The sequence below is a fragment of the Channa argus genome, chromosome 19, assembly GCF_033026475.1.
Source record: "Channa argus isolate prfri chromosome 19, Channa argus male v1.0, whole genome shotgun sequence".
NCBI classification, from domain to species: Eukaryota; Metazoa; Chordata; class Actinopteri; order Anabantiformes; family Channidae; genus Channa; species Channa argus.
This window is the reverse complement of record NC_090215.1, coordinates 18,842,736-18,863,734: the sequence shown is the minus strand read 5'-3', so window position 1 is coordinate 18,863,734 and position 20,999 is coordinate 18,842,736. Positions and strand designations below refer to the sequence as shown.

The window sequence follows — 20,999 nt, the reverse complement described above, 5'->3', positions numbered from 1 at the left end:
AACACAAAAGCACATCTTTATCAGTATACCTGCAAAGAAATTGTTTTATTTAGAAAATCTGTGAAAACAAGTTATCTTTTAAATGTTATGGGTGTGAAAAGCACAAATATATCATGCACTTGGCATAGTTTGTGTGGACCCAGAGAACTTCAGTATTCTTTCTCCTTTTGCTCTGTTTTTGGTCTCCACCTAGAACCTGAGGAAAATATCCAGACCTTTTTAGGCAAGGCAGTGCCACTTTATGGCAAAATTTAAACACAAAGGCAATTCAACGTACTTTACATAAGCAAAGAAAGCATTCAAGTAAAAAGTGCAAAGGAGGACATCAGGGTTTCCAATTTTATTTTGAAAGCACCTCGACTTGCAGCACAGTAGCTGAAAGCAGCTTGAATCCGTTTGGCTCCGACTGGAGTTTTTCATCTGCTGACTGCTTCCTAAAGATCTCAGAGGCCCCGCTGAGCTTATATTCTTAAGGGGATCAAGAATATATTTTGGCCCTGTATTACTGAGTGAGTGATAGGCTGGCAGCAGCACCTTAAAATCTGATTTAAGAAGTAAATGTTTCAGAACAGGAGCAACTTATTCCTGTTAGATCTCTGGCAGCAGCAGGACTATAAACCAAAAAGCTTCATAAAACAGCAAAATCGAGCAATAAATCTGTGCAATTGATCCATGTGTCCAATTGCTCACAGTTGGGTGCAAAAGTCTCCATCTCCTCATTTTGAAATGACAAAAAGAGATTTATGAAGGTTGGGGAGGCTTTTAAGTAACCCAACATGCTTCACCTAGTTCATATTGATGACCTACGGTTAATGAATAACAGTTATAATATAATAATAATAATAGTATTATAATATGACAATAGTAATATAGTAATAATAATGAAGAATAAAATCTTTAAAAACAAGCACAACAAATAAAAATAAAGAGAGAGAAAACCAAGGTACAAACAATAAAAGCAGAAAAACATAAATATACAGATTTTACACAAGCACAAGCACTTATGATAAAAATATTGTGTGTATCTGTCATGTATCTACTCTACACCACGTACCAAGACTTTTAAACTGCTCCCACACATCACAGCGTTTGTCGTTAATCCATTCGAAACCAGATGTTATAATGAATATATGTCTCTCTACTTAAATATTTGTTTTGCAGTTACATAAATGTGTTTTCTTCTTTTCGGCAGACAGCAGCAGCTTCTCCACACCCCCAGTCCCAGAGATTAGCTGACATACCCCCCCCCCCTTCCCCGGACCAGCCCATTTACTGAAGACAGATCACCCAGATCACCTCTGGTAAGAAAGCAAGCACAGCTTAGCTAAAGACGTTGACGTAATCAGGCATCATTAGGGTCAGTTAGAGCAGTTGTTCTACAGTTTTCCGACTGAGGCCGAACTGTCTTTTTCCCATTTGCCATTCATCCAAATTGACACATTGAGGAAAGGGAGCAGAGCTGGAAATCACATTACATGTCACCCTGGAGACTTGGAAGCAAAGCAACCAGTTGTTGTTGCCAAACAGAAACCCCTGGAGCTGGCAGTGAAGATTTCTTTGTCATTCAGAATATTCAAAGCGTTTGAAAATATGCCGACTTGTTCGTGCATGTAACCCCAACCCAGCAGTTATCATGTCAAGGGAGGTTTTAATAGCCTGTTCCATGTTTGCTCCAGCTTGCATTTGGTTAAATGCCCGGATTTTCGAGCTCTGCGGCCAAATGAATCCATTATCATACATTTTGTTCACCTTCTCTGATATGGTAACAGACATGAACAACATGTATGAACACAAACGTCAGACCTGCTCCATTGTGCCAAAGGCATCAAAAAGTTGCACTAGTCAGCCCAAACGCTGGTGTTTGACCTGTAGCAACAATCACTTTGCCTGCAGGTAACCGCACCCTGCAACACAATATGAGCGATTTACTAGATGTTCACTAGGATAAAGTCATATTTATATTTCTGACAGGTTGTTTTTACTTTGTGCAGCTGTAGCACAGCACCCAGTGGACAGCAAGTCCACGGTTGGGTTGAGAGCTGTGTGGAGCAGCACCTCCTCGCAGCCCTCCATCCAATTTTAACCAGTGGCTACTTGTGGTACTGCAACAAAACCAGAAAACATGTTCGATTGACAAAAACATTTTTATTACAAATGTTTAATCCATGGAGGATTGGAGGATCTGTAAAACCTTCCCAGATCTCGGAAAAGTTATTTATTTTCAGGATCTGTACGTGAGCAGGAGTTAGCAGGTGGGCACAGCACAGAGACACTAGTGTGCAAAAGAAGTAAGCGTCATCACCATGGAAGAAAAAGAGCTGGACACTGGACTGAAACATGTTGCTCAGTTACTTGACTATAACTGCCTGCCTGCCAAAGTTGTTTTCTGGCTTCCTGGTTTGCTTATGCATGGTGAGTCCCTCCGCACATTCCCAGTCGCTCCATTGGCTTTACACTGGAATAGCTAAACTGTGGGGAAGAGTAAATCTCGACCTTGTTTTGTAGTCCCAGGTGTCCCGTCAATGGTTTAATACATAGTGCTGTATGTGACCACTGGGTAAAGTTGGCTGCACAGCTGAGAGGCAGCGCAGTATCCAGATCTACTAATAAAAGAGACGGGAGCTAAAATGAACAGTTTCCCGAATCCTGTCCGAAGCCCCATTATAAGAAAACAAATGTGAATTTTAGTAGGGCTTCAAATAAAAGCATGGACCCAGAATTATGCATATTATAATACTGAAAGAATAAAAGTATGAATATCAAAAACTGATGCATTCTCTGATCACATTGTTGCGCCATGAGCCAAACATTTAGCTGAATTATAGGGCGATTTAGAGATTCGGTTGTAAATGGCATTTTGCTGTCGCCTCTCAGATTGCATTTGTGCTGCCCACACTGGCCGTCATCCATTGAATTAGTCTATTGTGCTCGGATAAAGATTGCTTACATCCTCTTTGTGTGGCTGATCTCAGATTGAAAACTGCGCAGGCTAATTATTTACTCTCTGTGCTGATTCCCGTGTCCCTTAATGACTGGTGGCAGACTGTTTACACAGTATGGATTACTGCACACACAGCCTGTCACTGATAGAGGACACGGCATGTTGTTGTCATTGTGGCTGCAGCGCTGCATTTGTAAAATGTGTTTTAAATGTGACTGTTTCGCCTGGCAACCACACACGCTCCATTATTGGAGCCCGTTCGTGCTATTCAGAAAACCATATTCCACGGTTCAGTTGGCATTTTACATCTCAGTTGCGTTAAATTGCTGACATGTGTTTGATTTAATTTCAATAGGATCAGATCAAATGTGAAGAACTGGAAATGATCCACCATTGTGTGAAAAAGTATGCATCAAGGTCAAACTGGCCTTTGAATGATATGGGAATAAATCCTGTGCCTTGTAGTGAAGGGTCAGTGTGTTTCTTAATGATACAAAGATTAACAGGCAGCTTTGCAAATAAAAATGACACCTGTGCAGTTTGTTTGCATCTGTTTGTCATAAGTACCGGCTGCTGCCCCGGCAACAAATTCATACTTTTAAATTCATTTTCTTTTATTCCTGTAATTTCTCAATAATGTAATTAATGTAATATTGCTGGTTAAGCACGGTTATCTGTTATAGTTTGGATTTATTGTGCCAGTGCAGGAGAAATGCAGTTTGCAGCAGGTTAAACAATAAATCCCGAAATCATGGGCCTGAAGCTGAGGTAACATGCTTCAGTCTTTCCATCCGACATTTGTTTTTCCATGCACCTTGTATTAATATGTTGTATCACATAAACATAAAACAAAATTTTGCAAATCGCATTTTGAAAATAGCTCTCTTATGTAAAATCTTTTTGTTTGGCACTTTTTCTTAAAAGTTTTGTTTTGCTACATACTGTGTTCTCTCTTTCGTTGTGTTGTTAAGTTATGTTGGTGCATTGTTGTTGGCGATTTTTGTTTTTTTTTTGCCTTTTGTTGTATTTTCTGAAAACGTTTTCCGAAACCTCGTTTTTTGTAAAAAGGTACAAAGAAATATCAGTGTGTTTGCGATATGTTGGGTTTTCTGTTGTGTGTTTTCTGAACTGTCATCGTGTTTTGGGAATTTTCTTTTTGTTATCTTTTTCTGTTTTATGAAATTTTGTTTTGCGACTTGTTTTGTAAAATGTAGTTTTCTGTTGTTTTGTTTTCTCTTTGTATATTGTCTATGTACATTGTAAATACCTTTGGCTAAGATGGAAAAGTGCTATATAATGACAGACAGGATAGTTCAGTGATAACTATTGTGCTTGAACATAGCAAAAAAAAAACTGCTCAACAATTATGACTGTGTGTGAGCTTTAAAAGACACCAAAGAAGGCAGTTAATCCTTTCGGGAGGCTTATCAATGGTTTCCTGAGGATCACTACTCATACACTTCCTGAAAAACGGTGTGTGTGTGTGTGTGCGTGTGTCTGTGTGTGTGTGTAGTGGTGGGGGGTTGTTTTGTGCAGTACATAATTCCGCCTGCCTCGTTTGTTTGGGTTTTGCATTAACATGTCATAGCATCAGCCAAGATGTTGAAGGGCAGCTTTGAAAACGTGCGGCGCCATCACCTCCTCGCTTCTCCCACCTCTGGTTCCCCCCCCCCCTTGTGAAACTCGGAGCAAGGTTTCGTCAAAACAGCCGGGATATGACAACTTTTATCTCCAAGCAACATGCTAGTTCTCCCATCTGTGGTTCAAACTGACAGACTCTTGAAAGCGTTAGCTCGCAGCGTTGCTGTAAGTGCGATTAGACGTGTGAGTTGAGGTGCAGGCTGAACAGCAGACGATATATGTGATGAATATCTAATCAGGCCATTTCTGCAGAAAGTGTTTTTTCCTTTTTCTCTCCCTGAATGTCTACCTGCTGAGCTTCTTAAAAACTCGAGCAAAGTCTTTGCTGCACACACACACACACACACACACACACACACAATCCCGCTGCACTGCTCACTAATGTGCGAATCATCCCGTACTCAGTAGGAGGGACTGGGGCAGGCGTGCATGTGGCAGCCTGCTGTGGAGATACACCATGTTAAAAGTTGTCTCAGCAGAACTGAGTCTTATATTTCCTATCAGACTTAAAGCCAGATGTGCGACTAGATCAAAGCATGAAACTCTCTTTCTCAGATGTCTTGTTAACTCCATCTCCTCTGCGGAACCAGAGCCCGGAGACCTGTCCTTAGCACGTTTTCAAGAGACATCTTCGCTTTTAAAGAACTGGTTTGAATGTAAGTGTTGTTTTGAGAATGGACACATAATGTTGACAGCACCATTGTCAACCCAGTTCATATTTTTTAAAATATTCCTCATGTACATAGTACATACTATTTACATAGCCATAAGCGGTCTGGTCTCAGATTAATTAAAAGTGTCAATAGTGTTTGAAGTTTGAGCAGAGCTGCTGTGCGTCCCTTTATCTCAGACCTCCTGAATCTTGATTTGAATCTGCAGATGGGGATCAGGCCTTGGGCTGCTGACATCACTGCATTTACCTCTTTCCTCTGAAAATTGCACAATTGCTCACTGTAGCGATGGCTTTCATCACAGAGTGGACAGGGCCGGTGAGTTGTTTTGCTGATGGGACTGTTTGCAGTCAATGGCCATTGATGGGACAGTATAGGAGCGTCAGCAATCTGCTCTTACACTTTTGGAAATTTTGAAATTGAATTTAAAAAAAAAAAAAGTGTGAACAACACTAAAGCATCCACCTCCGCTTTGTGGATGATTTATTTAATTATTCACATTTTGTTTGACAATGCAAGTGAAGTACAGCAGCCAGAAATACGTCGTTGACATTGCAGAATGATCCGCTAGGAATTTACGCTTGGATGCACGTCGCCTTTTCAGAGTTCACTGCAGAAAATATTGAAACTCATCATTTCTTCAGCACATAATTAACGTAATTTTACCAGAGTCCCTCGTGGTGCCACGAACCCGGTGAAGCAGAGGAATTGAATGCTTCTGAATGCAGGCAATCACCAAATCTCAGTGTGTTTTCTTGGAGTCACTGCATTTTTATCATCTATGCTTAGCACCACCTGCAGATTGGTGGCACGGTCTGGAGGCTCTGGCTGAAATGTGTAGAGCGTCAAAGCACAGATGCACCCAATACAGAAACCAGGGATGCTTGTGTTAAAACACGGCCGTGGCTCTTCTGCTGGATTACTCACTTTATGTTGGCTGAATGTAGAAGCAGTTCTTCACTCTGACAGACTGATGAGTGATTTTCCTTTCTCTGCACAGCAAAACCTCAACATGACACCGTTGACAACACTATCAGTTTATCACTTTGCCTTAGGAAGTGAGGATGATGATCTTCACTTTTTGAGGGGCGATGATTCAACTGTGCAACAAATTTAGAGACTGAAATTTGAGCTGTTGTCAAAGTTTGAGGTGTTTCTCGATTTGTTTTCCTCAATTGAAAAATTTGTTTTTATTATTAATCAAGTTTGCTTGATGCAATGATCCGCTGTGGCGATAAGGACAAAAAATAAATAATCAAGTTTGCTTTCGTGACTTTTACTTAAATGTGGGCTGTGGTAACATATATCCAGTATCTGTATTAAACGTCCCCTTATCCGAAACAGCTGTAAAGACTTTTTGTCAAAGTTACCAACACTATGAATCTAGAGATTTCGGTACTAAATTTTGTCTACACCAATGGAAACTCACCCAGCTTTTAACATTTTCACCTAGTTCTGATAAACCTAGTATGTTTAAGGAACCAGAGATGTCATTTAATCCGTCAGTACTTTCTATTTTGTACGTTGGGTCTTGTGATAAGTCTGGAAAAAAGTTTCTCCAGTCAAATATTGACTTTAGCAAATGAAACCAAATACCTGGAGAGATGCACTGGATAAATGCCATGGTCTGAGGGGTGGGGGGTAAGCGTGGTGGCCGGTCATGCTCAGGCAGGTCCACGGGGCCCAATGCCCATCGAGCTCACCTGCCAGGGCTGACGCTCGCTGGCTTCTCAAGCTGGAAATTGCCATAATGTGTCCTGGAGCGGTCGGCTGCACAGGCCGTTATCAGTGGCTCCATCTGTGCCGAGGCCACACACATCAAATCTTTGGTGGTGGTGGAGCTAGAGATGTTAACTCCAGCATAACGACGTCCAAGAAGCACCTTTATCAAGCAAAATGAGCAAACACTATCAACTACAAGTAGTAGTGGCCAAAAGTAAGTGTACATAAGAACATGGTGTAAATTTTCTGGTGTTTTCTATGTCTGCTGTGGATTTGTGGCCATTCCAACACTAATGTTTGCTGATAAGACCTGGTTTGCAGTCGGCGATCCAGTTCTTCCCAAAGATGTTGAGTGGGGTTCTGGTCATGGCTCAGCCAAAAAGCGATGATAGTTTTCTCCATGTTGGACTTTCCAGCTCTCTCAAAGCGAGACTTTCTGCTCAAGCAGTGATTAAATTAGCAGCAGCAGGTTATTAGGATGGTTGGATCCGCTACCGGGGGCTACTTCACCTCCATTTTGGACTCTTGTGTTTAGCCAAGGATCAGTAAAGTCCCGACAGTTTTCTGCTGGTAAATCTACCATTTATGCCAGATCCCACCTGACTGTGCCAAGATATTTTCAGTTTAAGGGCTAAAACTGTTATGTCCCCACAAAGATAGTTCTACACGTATCCATACTTTGCACTTTAACTTGTTCCCAAGGACGGCAGCTCACCCTCCGCTCACACACTGTGCTGTGTAAGAAGCAGTCAGGGAGATGCTGTTGCCCTTCAGCCCCTGCAGGTCCTCTATCACTACTTTCGTTGATCAATGGACCCTTTCGTCTTCAGTTTTAATATGTGGGCAAAGAGTTGGACACATGCAAATGCTAGCTCAGCATACAGAGACATTTTATTTGACTTGTTTGCTTGTGCTTTAACATTTATCTTGCTGCAAAAAATCCAGTGGTGGATATTAATCAGCTACTAAATAACCACTTTGGCTTTTATTGACTGGCAAAATATTATCACTTCATCAGGCAAAAAGTGACAAGCAATTAACATAAAACCAATCTGTGCAACACCTGCATCACAATACAATGCATTTATCTGTCATTTCAATGAGTGAAAGTCCATTTTCAATGACAAATGGGATGCTGCACTGCCAGAAACTGTATGGACAGACTCCAAATGGAGCTGATTGCTCTTAATGTTCCTGCCATATCTGAAAGTGTGTTAGCTCGTGTCAGTTTGTCTGGCGTTTAATCTCGGATGTTGAAAAGACAGAGGCAAACATTTGGAGGACACAGAGACGAGTTTAACTTCTTAAATTGTGAAGGGCTGCTGAAATCGCAGGAAGAAATAAGTGAATTTTCTATCACTAAATAACATTGAAAATCCAATGACGCTCAAAGGACTTGATTGTGGCTTTTTTGGGTGCAGCCTTAAGTGATGCTGTATTTCAGGTAGCTGCTTTGCACCTGCTCAATATGAACACAGGTCCTACAGTGAACCACTGTGCACATGCATGAACACATACATGAACCGTTACATTACACCACACATTTCGCTGGTTCTAACCACCGCAGGGTTTGCAGATTAACAAGCTTCTCCTCCACCTCCCCATGCTTCCAGGTAGTTTATTATGTCGAGCTGGGTGGAGCTGTGTGAGTGTGTGTTGGTTATTTTTAACTTCTATATGTGAGGACGAGTGCACTTTCTCCTTGGCTGATTGCATGTGGAGGCCCTGAGGGAATGTGTGTGTATAAATGTGTGTTTCTATTCAGTCCTCTTTGTACAGGTGTGTGTTTTGTGTTGGATGCTCCCAGTGGGCCACATGCATGTTGAGGTGCCCCTCGGTCACTCTGCACCATTACTAAGTCATACGTCCTTCCCTGCTCCCCTGATGCTGCTGTGGTGGAACTGTTGAAAGTCACGCTTCTGCAAACATCCACCACTGTTTTAAATCATCAAATTGTGAACTTTCTGTTGCATTTGTATCCAATGCTCAGAAATACGTGTGTGTGTGTGTGTGTGTGTGTGTGTGTGTGTGTGTGTGTGTGTGTGTGTGTGTGTGTGTGTGTGTGTGTGTGTGTCTGCTGCACCCTCTCAGTGATATTTTGTGGTGTAGGTGTGATAGAAAATGGGTCACAAACCGAGCTTTTTGCTGCAAAGCCAGGTTGCCCTGGTTACAGCTCAGTTGAACCGATAAATCATATTGTTAAGTTGCAGCCCTGGTTGTTCCTCAGTGCTGTTTCATGACCTCAGAGTTGCTCCCCAAGAGCAGTTGTGTTAGTTTCTTTTTCAAATTTGGAGAGAAGCGACACTGGATGGTTGTGTTTTACATTGTTACAATCTTCTACATTTGAGGAAACACTCTCATCACAGCTGCAGAGAGGTGATTATATTATAATATTTTGATAAGTACTTGTAATTTATTAACTTGATTTTTGCTAATTGCTAATTTGGTCACATTTACGATTTTATATTTTGATATTTTTACTATTTCCTGACTTTACACTTTTTATGATTTTGTCAAACTTGTTAATCTTTACTATTCGGTAAAAAATTCCATTTGCAGTTTCTTAACATTCGTTTAACTGTGTCACATTTCTTCCACAATTCTGTTCTGGAAACAGTTTTTCTTTTTCAGACTTTTTAAATTTAATTTAATTACAATTTAATTTTTAAAATGCTTCCTTTTTCATGATTCCCCTAAAATGTCCTGTTTCCTTTTCATTTATTTCTTGGCCTGTTTGTTCAGGGGAAACATGTTTAAATATTTCTGTTATTTCCTTTATAATTAGTGCAGGATATAACACGGTGACTAAAATCAATACTCTTATCAACATTCTGCTTTGTTTGAATTGAACTTGTTCAAGATTTAATTTCAGTTGTTAATTTTGCTATTCCCCCATTTTTGTATTTATTGTGCTGCTTTTATATTGTTCTGGACAAGTAGAAAATGAGTGGAAAAGTGCATGTGGAAAGGGGAGAATGTGAAGTGAAGAAAGGACAGAAATTATACAGTAAAAAGTATAAAGAATTGATGTGAAATGGAAAATGAAACGTGTTTCAGTCAGAAGTGAGAGAGAGAGAGCGAGAGAGCAACTGGGTGCATGGGAATATTGAGCCACAAAGCATTTATGTCAGATCAAAGCTAATCCTTATCTTTGGGAGAAGGACTCAGTAATACCCGGGGCTGTCTCACCCCCTCAAGGGCAGGTCTCTTTCTCTCCCTCCATCTCCCGCTCCTCATCCTCTCACTTCTTCATAAAAACACCAGGATTTTTCTGCACTTTTCCTCGACTTTGACTCGCTAACGGCGTGGAGAAACTAGGTCAGCTGGGTAGTGCAGAGGCAGGAGAAGCGGTGGGTCTGTCCTCTGGGTGTGGATGAGGAGGGAGCGTTGTTGCTCTTGGTGCTGGTGCTGCTGGGAGCAGACGAATGATTTGTGGACGGTGCTGATGGATGCAGCTCAGCGATGATTTGCTTTTTGAGGTGTGAGAATAGCTGGTTTTTTATTACTGTCCAAAGCAAATTGTAACAAATGTCCAAAAAAACACAAATTTGGATTAGTATTTAATCTTTTCGCCATAACTGCCAACTTTCTTGCTGGTTCCAGTTCCTCAAATTGTTAAGATTTCATTGTTATCTTTCTCATCTGTGACACTCAAGGTGTTGCACTCTTTACCAAAGCTTTTACCATAAAAGAGGCATTTGAAGATGTACACTGTACAAAAAAATAAAACGAGCCATTTTTACTATTTTCATTTTAGAAATCATGAAAATCAAATAATAACAAGATTAATCTATAGTGACAATCGTAGTTTAGTGAATGAGGTTAGATTATGTTTTGTATACAGTTAAAGTTTAGAAAAATACCTTTAAAAGTTTTTTGCAAACAAATGTTTAATCATTTTCTTAACTATGAGTAAACATTCATGTCGCCACTTGAACGAATAATCACCCTGACAACATTTTTTAGCTTTACTTTTTAAAATGTCATTATTTGCAATTTCCAATCACCTTATCAATATTTGCCATCCCTTGAGTTGTGTAACTACTGTGCTAATAACATAGCAACTTTCTAGCTTCAAAACCTAAACCTAAAACTAATCGAATCCAACTTTTATTGTCCTGATAGACATTCCCATACCTAAACACAGACACTGACAATGACAGAAAATGTATTAGACAACTGAATGTTGTCTTACACAATCTGCTTAATAATGGAGGCACCAGGACTTTCAGATTAGCCTCCCTGCAACCCTGTCTCTTAAAAAAATTACATCCTTATACAACTAAACTGCAAATAGGATTATGTTTTAGTAGCGAACTCAATAATTACTTTCCAATGCAATGTGTTTTTTGAATGAATGAAATGGTGCTTTCATTAAGGGAAAGGGAGCTGCCAGGAGGTGGTAGGGGAGGCTCGCGTTGGAATAATGTTCAGGACGTCCAAGCCAACGACCCGAGTTTGGTTCCTGAATCCGGATTTTCCTCTATTACACCAGCCCTCGATCTTCCTCTGACCCTAACCAGCTCCTGTACCTGCCTCATCACAACCATGCACAAACTGGACATGGTACTGCAGGATCGCGTTTTACGGCAGAAAATGAAACCGGATATTTTTTAGCAAGATCGGATTATTTGGAGTCCAAAAATACGTTATATGATGATACGGTCGGTATCAACGTATTAGCAACTCACCATTTACGTTACGTGACAACATGTCAGACATTAACAGGAAATGAAATGTGGTTGAAACTAGGTTTTCCATGAAAACGTAATTGCGTTTCCAGTTTAGTTGCATAGGAACATAATTTTTAGGAGACGGGGTTGTCAGGTGACCAAACTGGAGGAATTACAACATGTGTCCCATCTGACCTGTGAATGCATCCAATTCCCCCCAGAAAAACCTAAAGGATCCCACCACACATAAAGGCACCTTAATCTGCACTGTCTGTTCCGCTGCAAAGACACCCTGGATGTTGACCGGTCAATCCGCAGAGCGTTCTCAAGAGGATTCAGATTTGATAAGCGGGGTCTGTGTGGAATTTCAGTTCAATACAATGCTCTCAAATCCCAAGCTTTGTCTCACTGTCCAAGGTTAAATGTGATTATCCTCTCACCTCTAAATAACCAAACCAAAGGACTCCAGACTGAATAAACTACTCGCAGAAAGCTCGGTGTAAATCAATGCTACGTCAGTGTCCCCACAGGGCGATGTGAGCAGTTTAATTGCCTGAGATATTGTCTCCGATAAAGGACTGAGATGCACGGTGTTGCAGGGCAATCGGTGGTCACCTCTTTCCATTTCTATCAGCACTCTTCTCCCCATCTCACCCCTCCATCTGTCTCACTCTTCACTCTAGCTGTCTGCACTCAGTGGTGCCTGCCCCGGAGGGACAGCCACTCTGTTGAGATGGCAGCGAAGAGAAAGAAAAATGTGCTCGTCTTCCCTTCTCAGCAGTTTTCACACTTTGGCGATTTGGTTGAAAAATAAAATAATAAGTCGGGTAGGGCCCTTTTTGGTATTCATTGTTTCCTTGGTGCTATTTTGAAAGGGTTTAATCATCTGTAAAAGCAAACTATCACAGCTTCACACAGCTTCAATATCACAGCTTCCGCATGGATTAACACGGTAAACGTGATTATGCAAGAAGAGTAGGACGAGGAAGAAATTGTTTATGGAGTCTGTGGCCCGAAGGAGACACTTAAAAGAACTAGCCGTACTTAGCACAGATACAGAAGTGAGTCAGTATGTTTGCAAGGTGTCTTCTTCAACACGAACGGTGGTTGAAAGCAACAAAATATTTACCGCATTGAACCTAAAGTTCACAATGTTTTACTACCAAAGAAGAAAGAAACACTACAAACTTGACTTAATGTAGTGTTTGACACTGCTAGAACCAGAACAAATCTAATGTTTTTTCTGCTAGAAGGAGGAATTTATGTAAAAAAAAAAAACACTTATAACAGTAACAAATGTAAGAAAATAGTTACATTGTGTCTAGCATGGTTTTGTGTATAGCGTTTGTTTCAGGAAGAAATGATATTTTCTCATCTAAATGTTAGGAATATAGTGAAGTACTCAGTGCCTAAGTGAATGTACGTTAGTGAACTACTGCACTGCTACTTTATACAGTAGTACTAGTACAACTTGACAGCTATATTACTTTAACCTTACTTTTTTCTACAAACTGGTTAAAAAATGTTGATTTCACATGGATTTTAAGAAAATACAGTTTTTAAGGGTGTAAAAATATTCAGAAATGCCATAATCATCAACACTAGCAAAGGACTTGCACATTGATACATTGCCGCAAAAGTACAACTTATTTTCAGCATAAAGTGCTTGATGCTTGATTTTAATGTGCAGTATTTTGTGTTGTATTGCAAACTTCAAAGTAGACAACAGGCCTTTTATATTTATTTTAGACAGGCAATTCTGTGTAATAGTATTTGCTTTGGGTACAAGCTTTGCTCAGCCTGATGTTTCTAAGAAGCAAGGAAATTGTACATTTAGCATCATTTCTGCAGAAATTAATATGGGAGAGCACTTTCAGAAAATAAATATTGTATTTCCACATTCTGACAGGGGACAACATAAATCTGTGGCTGAAAGACAAGATGTACAAGGGTGGCTTGTACTATTACCGTAGCTCATGTTTCAGTGCCTGGATTAATGGTTTTCCATGGAAACTCTCTGAAGTGGATGAGCGTTAAAAATTGAGTGTATTATAATCAGACTTCCCCTTTATCAACATGGTATAAATTCTGTGTATAAACACTGTGAAGGTCAGGGCTGATGATTATATGATTATTATAAATATATGGGTATTAAAAAAAAACTTGTCCTTCATAGAAAGTATAGTTTTGTTCCCTTTTCTTGCACATTAACTCAGATCCAAATTCAATTTCAGAAATATGAATTCACCTATAGCACTGCACAGTTCCCACTGTTGTTGCTGTCCCCATCTCAACACTGCTTTCTCTTCTCTCCTGTTGCAGAACAACAGCGATGTTGCCACCAAAGGGCTGTTACATCTCTGTGAATTCATGAACGGCGGTGAAGCCGTAAGCATCACAACCAGCTGCGCTTTCCTAACTTCACTCGGAGCTGCGAGACATTTGTACAACATCTCTTTTTTTTATCTAAAGACATTATCTGCCGGTGAAAACAAAGAGACCACCTTCCAAAGATGGATGCTCTTTCCCAGGATTCAATTCTGGAGTGCCAGATCTGTTTTAACTACTACAGCCCCCGCCGACGGCCCAAACTCCTGGATTGTCGACACACGTGCTGCTCAGTGTGTTTGACCCAGATGCGCAGCAGTCAGAAGGAGATTCGTTGCCCCTGGTGCCGCGGCGTCACTAAGCTCCCAGCAGGCCTGTCCGTCTCCCACCTCCCAGACGACCCAGACATCATCACTGTCATAGCCATCCCTCACACATCTGAGCACACGCCTGTCTTCATCCGCCTCCCTAGCAACGGCTGCTACATGGTTCCCCTGCCCATCGCCAAGGAGCGATCGCTCGGCCTTCCGGGGGAGCTGGGATGCCGACTCCTGCCCGGCAGCCAGCAGAAGGGGGTGACGGTGGTGACTGTGCCCGAGCAGCAGCCCCTGGGTTTGGCTATGGATCTGGATGGAGTGGGGCTTGAGGGGGGCGAGGGCGAGAGAAGAGTCACTGGCCCGGTGGGAGGCGGAGGGAAGGGCTCCACACTGTCCGGTGTGTGCACGGTGATCCTGGTGGCGTGCGTGCTGCTCTTCCTCCTGGGCATCGTGCTGCACAACATGTCCTGCATCTCCAAACGTTTCACCGTCATCTCCTGTGGCTGAGGCCTGGGGAGAGGGTGCAAGGACGGCCTCGCCCCTCCCCCCAGATTCCTCCTCAGGGCAGGAGAGAAGGGGGGACTAAACTCACATCATGGGCGTCCAAGGAACTTACTGAGCAATGTAGAGAGACACAGATGGAGAAGAAGAGGTCAAGAAGGAGAATCAAAAATGCTCTGCCATTGTGTCCCACTTTTAACTTTGGGAATTTAAAACTGAAAAACACCAACCATTATTTTGTCAAACTGCATACTGGTTCTGAATATCCTGTCCTGTTATAGTCTGTCCCTTTTTTTTCTGAAAGATGGCTTTGGGAATGACGCCAGCCTGACATTTCATTCACGTTTCGCAGTGGCTGGGTTGCCCGTTTAGTCTGTGGTTTGTAGAAGTGCTTCGGTTGTCATCGTGTTGTTTAGCTGAATGTAGGATCCAAGTGGTTCGTCTCCAGCTGGTGCTGCTGCACACAGCGTCCCCGTTCTCTGATGCCGCAGGAACGAACGTCTGGCTCTGTTTAGATCGTTTGGGGAAACACAAAATCGACACAGCTTCTTTTTTTTTCTTCAACGCAATCTGTTCCCTTTATATGAAAAATGTTACAATGGTTGCTATGATGTTAGATATTAAAAATGAGACTGAAATATTCATTCATGCCAGCATATCATATAAACTATAAACATGGGGAGCACTGAGTTGCTTCATAAAGGCTTTAAAATTGTGATTTTAGTGCTGTTGATTTGTTTTTTTGGAAATGATAAATCACCTCAGCGGTTATTTGATTAAGTGAAAATACCAATCATTTCATTGTTCGAACCGCTTTAGATGTGAGGTTTTGATTTTTATGAGTGAACCATGAGGTTTTGAATTTTGCTCCCATGGTTGGGCAAAATGAACTTTTTGATGGACATGAAAATGATCTAAGACCTGATTTAATAAAATGATAAAACTAAATGATGAAAATGATCACATTGCTGTCCTATTTTGAACATGGTGGCAAACTTCTTCATCTTCTAGTTTATATGTTAGCCGCTACAAATGTATAGGCTAATCTGTTAAAAACATTAATTGAAACATTTGCTTTATTTTTTGCTCATATCAAACGTTTCTCATAATAAGATGAGATTGATACTACTCATGCAGTACATACATTGCAAAGCCAGGAGGACAGATCTGCAGAAAGTAGATTGAACTAGGCTATAAACTATTAGCCTAGCATACACTAGGCTAAGCTTAGCTTAGTAGAAGGGACAAAGAGCCAGCCTGCCTCTGTCCACATTCAAAACAGCACCTCTAAAGCTCAACGAAGAACCTTCACTGTGTATCCGTCACAGAAATGTGAAAACAAATGCTACATGCTACAGTCCGTCACAACACAACATTTTTACGTCTGTTTGTTTCCTAATTGTGGCCAAAGTTTTCTTCTACCAGAGTTTGAACCTTTTGGTTGATCTAGTACCTTTTGCAGGTTCAAAGGCCTGTTTGAGGGTTGAGAGGGGGTTTTACGGACAGGCTCGGAAGGGGGTCAGGTTTAGATTAGTCCTCGGGGAGGAGTTACTACACTTAGGTGAAGGTTAGGTTAAGGGTTGGGGGTTGGAGACGAAGCGACTGACCTCTTTTTCTACCACTATGGTTTATTGAAAATGGGTTTACGCACGTCCGGTTCGGGTAAGTTTCCCACGGTTCCATTTTGAGCCCTCTAGTGCCTTTTTACAGCATTTACCGAGCTTTAGAGGTCAGGTGGATTTGAACACACGGCAGAGAGCTCAGGCTGGCTGTCCAACATTGATGCGCCTCCTGGCTGCAGCTCTGTACCGTACATACAGATGTGTCAGTGATATCCGTCTCTTCTGCAAAAAGCAAGTACGATTCCTTCTCTAAAGGTCGAGCTTTCTTTGTTTGCTGTTGTACTGCGTCCGTTTTTGTGTTTTTTCCATGGACGCTTAATAATTAATGTTTCATCAATTACTCATTTGTCCATCTACTTCTCACCCTTCAGACCACCAGCGTCCTCTAAAAACACACTGCCCAGCTTTTAATGCCTCCACTCATTCAGTGTGTTTATGTGTGTGAGCAGCGGGTCAGTCACGGGTCAGGAGTGGGTGGGTGCTGCAGGGTTCCAGTTAATGATGGCTGTATCGATTTATCTGCTTTTGAATATCTCTCACATCTGCAGAGATGGATGTGGGGTTTTTTTTTTTTCATTATTCTACGTTGAGGCAAGCAATTTGTCTGCTTACTGTATCATTAAAGCACTGGAGTGTACAGTAGAAGCAGACCGAACTCTTTTGTGTCGCAGCCTCGCCATGTACAGAATGATTGTACTTTCTTCTTTTTCTGATCTGAACGTCTTTCTGTCGACATGTTTTACTTTGTTGAACTCTGATCTGAGGTGACGCAGCTCTGTGGGTTTGCTCTTTTTCAAATCAGTTGGCACATTATGTGAAAACAAAGCGATAAGGATGATATTTTGCATCTCAATTACACATTATATACATTATCAAAATGTTGTATATAAATATCCAGTTGTTTACTTAATTAATGCATTTAATTACAGATGATTCAGTCAATTGAGGTTAAAAACTTTACCCAAGATAAGTGTTTTTGCTCTTTTTCTTTCTTTTAAGAACCTATTTAGGTTTTTCTTTTTCATGATTTTACCACCGATTTCTAGGTTTCCTCCTCTACAATAAAAGAAAAGTGTTTTTTTTTTTTCATTCACAATGAACAAAAAGCATATTGTATTCATGCTCCTTCTGAGAGGAGAGCTTTTCTGTTTGCATCTCAGGCCTTGCTGCACTAAAATCTTCTGGTACAAAAGCATCTGGGCTACATCGTTTGGCTGTTTGTTTGACAGATATGACATACTGAGTGCTGTGATATTTAATAAAAATTACATCTTCATTAAGGCAAACTTATTAACTTATTATGTTTTTAATCATGGTTTTATTAGTGCTTAAACTGGCACTAAAGCTTCTATACGTAGAGGTTTGTAGCTGTATAATATCCACACAGGTCATTTTCTTTGCTCAACAAATTAAATACTGTGGATAAAAATAACATATTTTTAATCAAACTTATTGTTTTCTGTTGTCTGATGAAAACATGGACTGGTGACGACTATGTGAACAATCATCAGGGAAGCCAGCAAGACAACTGTGAATTAAATATAGGCATTAGTGACGAATTTCCCTCGGCCCAGTTAATAAATGAAAAGAAGAGTATGTATCCCTTTTAATAAACCATTAGTGCTTTTACATTTACATAATAAACACATTAGAAGACCTTTTACGTTGCCAGGTTGCAAAAAAAATGCTTTGTACCCCACAATTTACCTGACACAAACCAGCAACTCAAAAGTTATAACTAATGGTTTACACCTGAGCTATAAAGCCTTTATAACATTTACCTTTTTTTTTTTTTAACCCCTTTTCCCACTGTGGAAGCTCTCTACAAACACTTAATAAATGTCTTAGGACACCTTAATGTAATTGTAGGCAGATAGGAAGGTTTTATTACTGCACTGTATTTATCAGCAACTAAATTGTCTTAAGAATGTGAGTTAATGTCAGCTAACATCTACATTAAATTGTCTCACAAACCACTTATTCGTTCTTATTTACTGCCTATTGATGCTAAACAGGTGAGAGAAAATAAACACAACTTTAATCAAAGAATTCACTGACAGAAACATTGTACTTTATTTCCACTGGCAAAGTCAGCAGGAACTGGCAATTAAAAAAAAAACTGATTGCCAGACACATTTGTGCTCTGCATGATGGGATTTTACACTCACAAGTACAGTACATCACACACAACATGGCACCTTTTGGGCTTTGTGGCTGACTGTGATCCACTGAGAGGCTGAAGGGGTGACCTCAGTGTATTTTACTAAAAGTTGGTTCTAATGTTTTGGCCCCTTATTCCCCTTATTTGAACAGAGTGTCCAAAACATCTAAATATAATACATTTCAGTACGACTGCACCTCACACTATGACCTCAATAATTAACACACCCTAAAATTATCACCTTTCTGACAGTTTCCACTTAAAAACGGAGAAACTAAAAAATGTAAGAAACCTTAAAAAGACGAATCCATTTTGTCTACAACCATTTTAAGTATTGTGATGGTACTGCATGTTGTTGATAGAAGAGTTTCACACAAACCATCTTTAAAGTGCTGTAGGAATGAGCCTTAAAGCCTATGAGCGAGTTTACAGTAATGCACATCTGGTTTTGTAGAGAAGGTAAATGCATAAAATCATTTATAAAGCTTAAAGGTGGAGACTTAGTGCAGCTTGTTTATAGCCCAACAATAGTATTCATGGAGCTTATTTTCTGCAATAATCCATTAGCAGGTGAAAAAAATGCCAATAATAGCAAAGGTCATAGGGACTGAATAGCGAAGCAGGCATATTATAACACCCCTTGCTGGCACCAAAATGGTGGATGCCATCTAACTGTAACAGTGTATTACACTCAGGATTACAGCTGTGCAAACATGGCTGTTTGGGTTAAAGCACAGTTAAGTTTAGACACTAAAGCCTCCTCCACACATGTCCTGGAACCCTGAAAATTTCCTGACTTTATCCAGAAGTGATGTATGTGAGAATGCAAATATTCAAGATGCTCCTGAGATCATCCGGACATAATCTAGATTATGATCAGGGAGGACACTGCTCTGTCCTGAACTGTTGGGAGGATGTAAAGTGATCGAACGGGTGTGTTGAAGACATTTCTGTCAGTTGACTGACACTGCATGGCTCTGATGTGCTGTCAACAAAACTCTGGAAGATTGGGACGAATGGATGGTTTAATGAATGTTAGGTCCTTTAACCACAGACGCTACACATCACCCTGTGGTAAAATGTTTATGCTGAGCCCATTTTCCTGGTTGTCCAAATGACAGATTTGCAAGATGTCAAAGGCCTTTTTCAATATTAAATAGAAAACAAAGGAGTGTTGTGTTGGGGATTCTGCAGAAGTTAAGTAGCAAAGAGGCAGAGACGTGCTGCCTGAATAACATGTCAAACTGGAATATTGTTGCTGGAAACCACTACAAACAGCTGTGATGTGCTGCTGGTGATTAACCACACACAGGGTTCACGCCATTCATGATCAATGAACCCATCTTCAGTTTTCCTTCTACTAATCCATCATGAACGATGTAAAGGATGAGGGAGGGACAGGTAGAGATACAAATGCATTTTGTTTGTTCTGTAAGTGATGAGATTATTGATTCTGCCATTATTTGGAGGCAAATGCTGTAAAATGCTCTCATGCACGAAAGCAATGAATGCAAATGTTGGATGTATATGTTTCCCAGGTGTTTGTTTTATTGCTTCTTCATTTTTTTTCCACTTCTTCACTGAAAGATGGAACAGAAAATTCCTAACCACCTGATCTTTTACGGAGCAGCTCACTTCCCGTCTTAATTTGACCTTTTCATCCTATCAAGCGTGACCTTTGGCTGTGATTTAAAAGCACATCATGCCTCTTGAATCTCCTTCATGTCCTCTGTCATATTTCTTTCTCAAATTAAAGTTAAGCTGTTTTTTGGGGTTTTTTGGTTTGTTTGTTTTTTACAGAAACTCTCAGAGCAGCCGTTGGAGGAGTGTGGAAAAGATGCTTGTCATTTCTGTGCCTGTGTGTTTGTAAAATGCTATGAAGTTCTCTTTGTAGTTTCCTGTTTGTGTCAGGCCTGATGTCGGCTGGCGAAACAAGCAGCAGCTGTTTTTGGTGACCTATTAAAGTAAACGCTATGAATGTGAAAGACAAGGACTCCAGTGGTATTTCTTTTCATTTTAATTATGCTTTATTGAACTCTTTTATTTTACCGTGGATCCTTTTCTGCTGTAACATAAACATGTTTTTGTGCAGACACAAACAGCTTCCTCTTAAATGTTTCCATTTTAAATAAAAAAGCCCAGTAAAAGATAAAGAGCGTGCTCCCTGTAGCTTTAGTTATTGAAGTTCATATTTCAAGGTTGAGTGAACATGGTGGTGTTTACCCTCAGAAGCCTCTTTTCTCCTCAAATATTTATTGATATGGTGTCAGGGAGGTAATTAACGCTCTCCAGGGACCAATTTCAGCCGTCTTTGCTGCTGCTAAACACCTCTATTCCTCAGGCAGCAGCCACTTACAGATTGTACAAATAACCAGCCCCATTTATGCCTAATGACAGTTTCTTTAATGGTCATGTTTCGGTT

The 20,999-nt window shown here is 40.6% G+C and overlaps 1 protein-coding gene across 7 annotated transcripts in view; it reads left to right on the top strand.

The window, feature by feature from the left end:
- rnf152 (ring finger protein 152) overlaps window positions 1-17,692 on the top strand; it is a 43,493-nt gene extending 25,801 nt beyond the window's left edge. For 5 of the 7 annotated variants that reach the window (XM_067486464.1, XM_067486466.1, XM_067486465.1 and 2 more), the window contains 2 exons: window positions 1,193-1,301; window positions 13,971-17,692. In XM_067486464.1, coding sequence (XP_067342565.1) covers window positions 14,162-14,800 — 639 coding nt within the window. In that variant the 5' untranslated portion in view covers window positions 1,193-1,301; window positions 13,971-14,161 and the 3' untranslated portion in view covers window positions 14,801-17,692. The remainder of the gene's footprint in view (window positions 1-1,192; window positions 1,302-13,970) is intronic. The other 2 variants (XM_067486469.1, XM_067486467.1) reach the window with 1 other exon arrangement.
- Window positions 17,693-20,999: the final 3,307 nt, after the last annotated feature.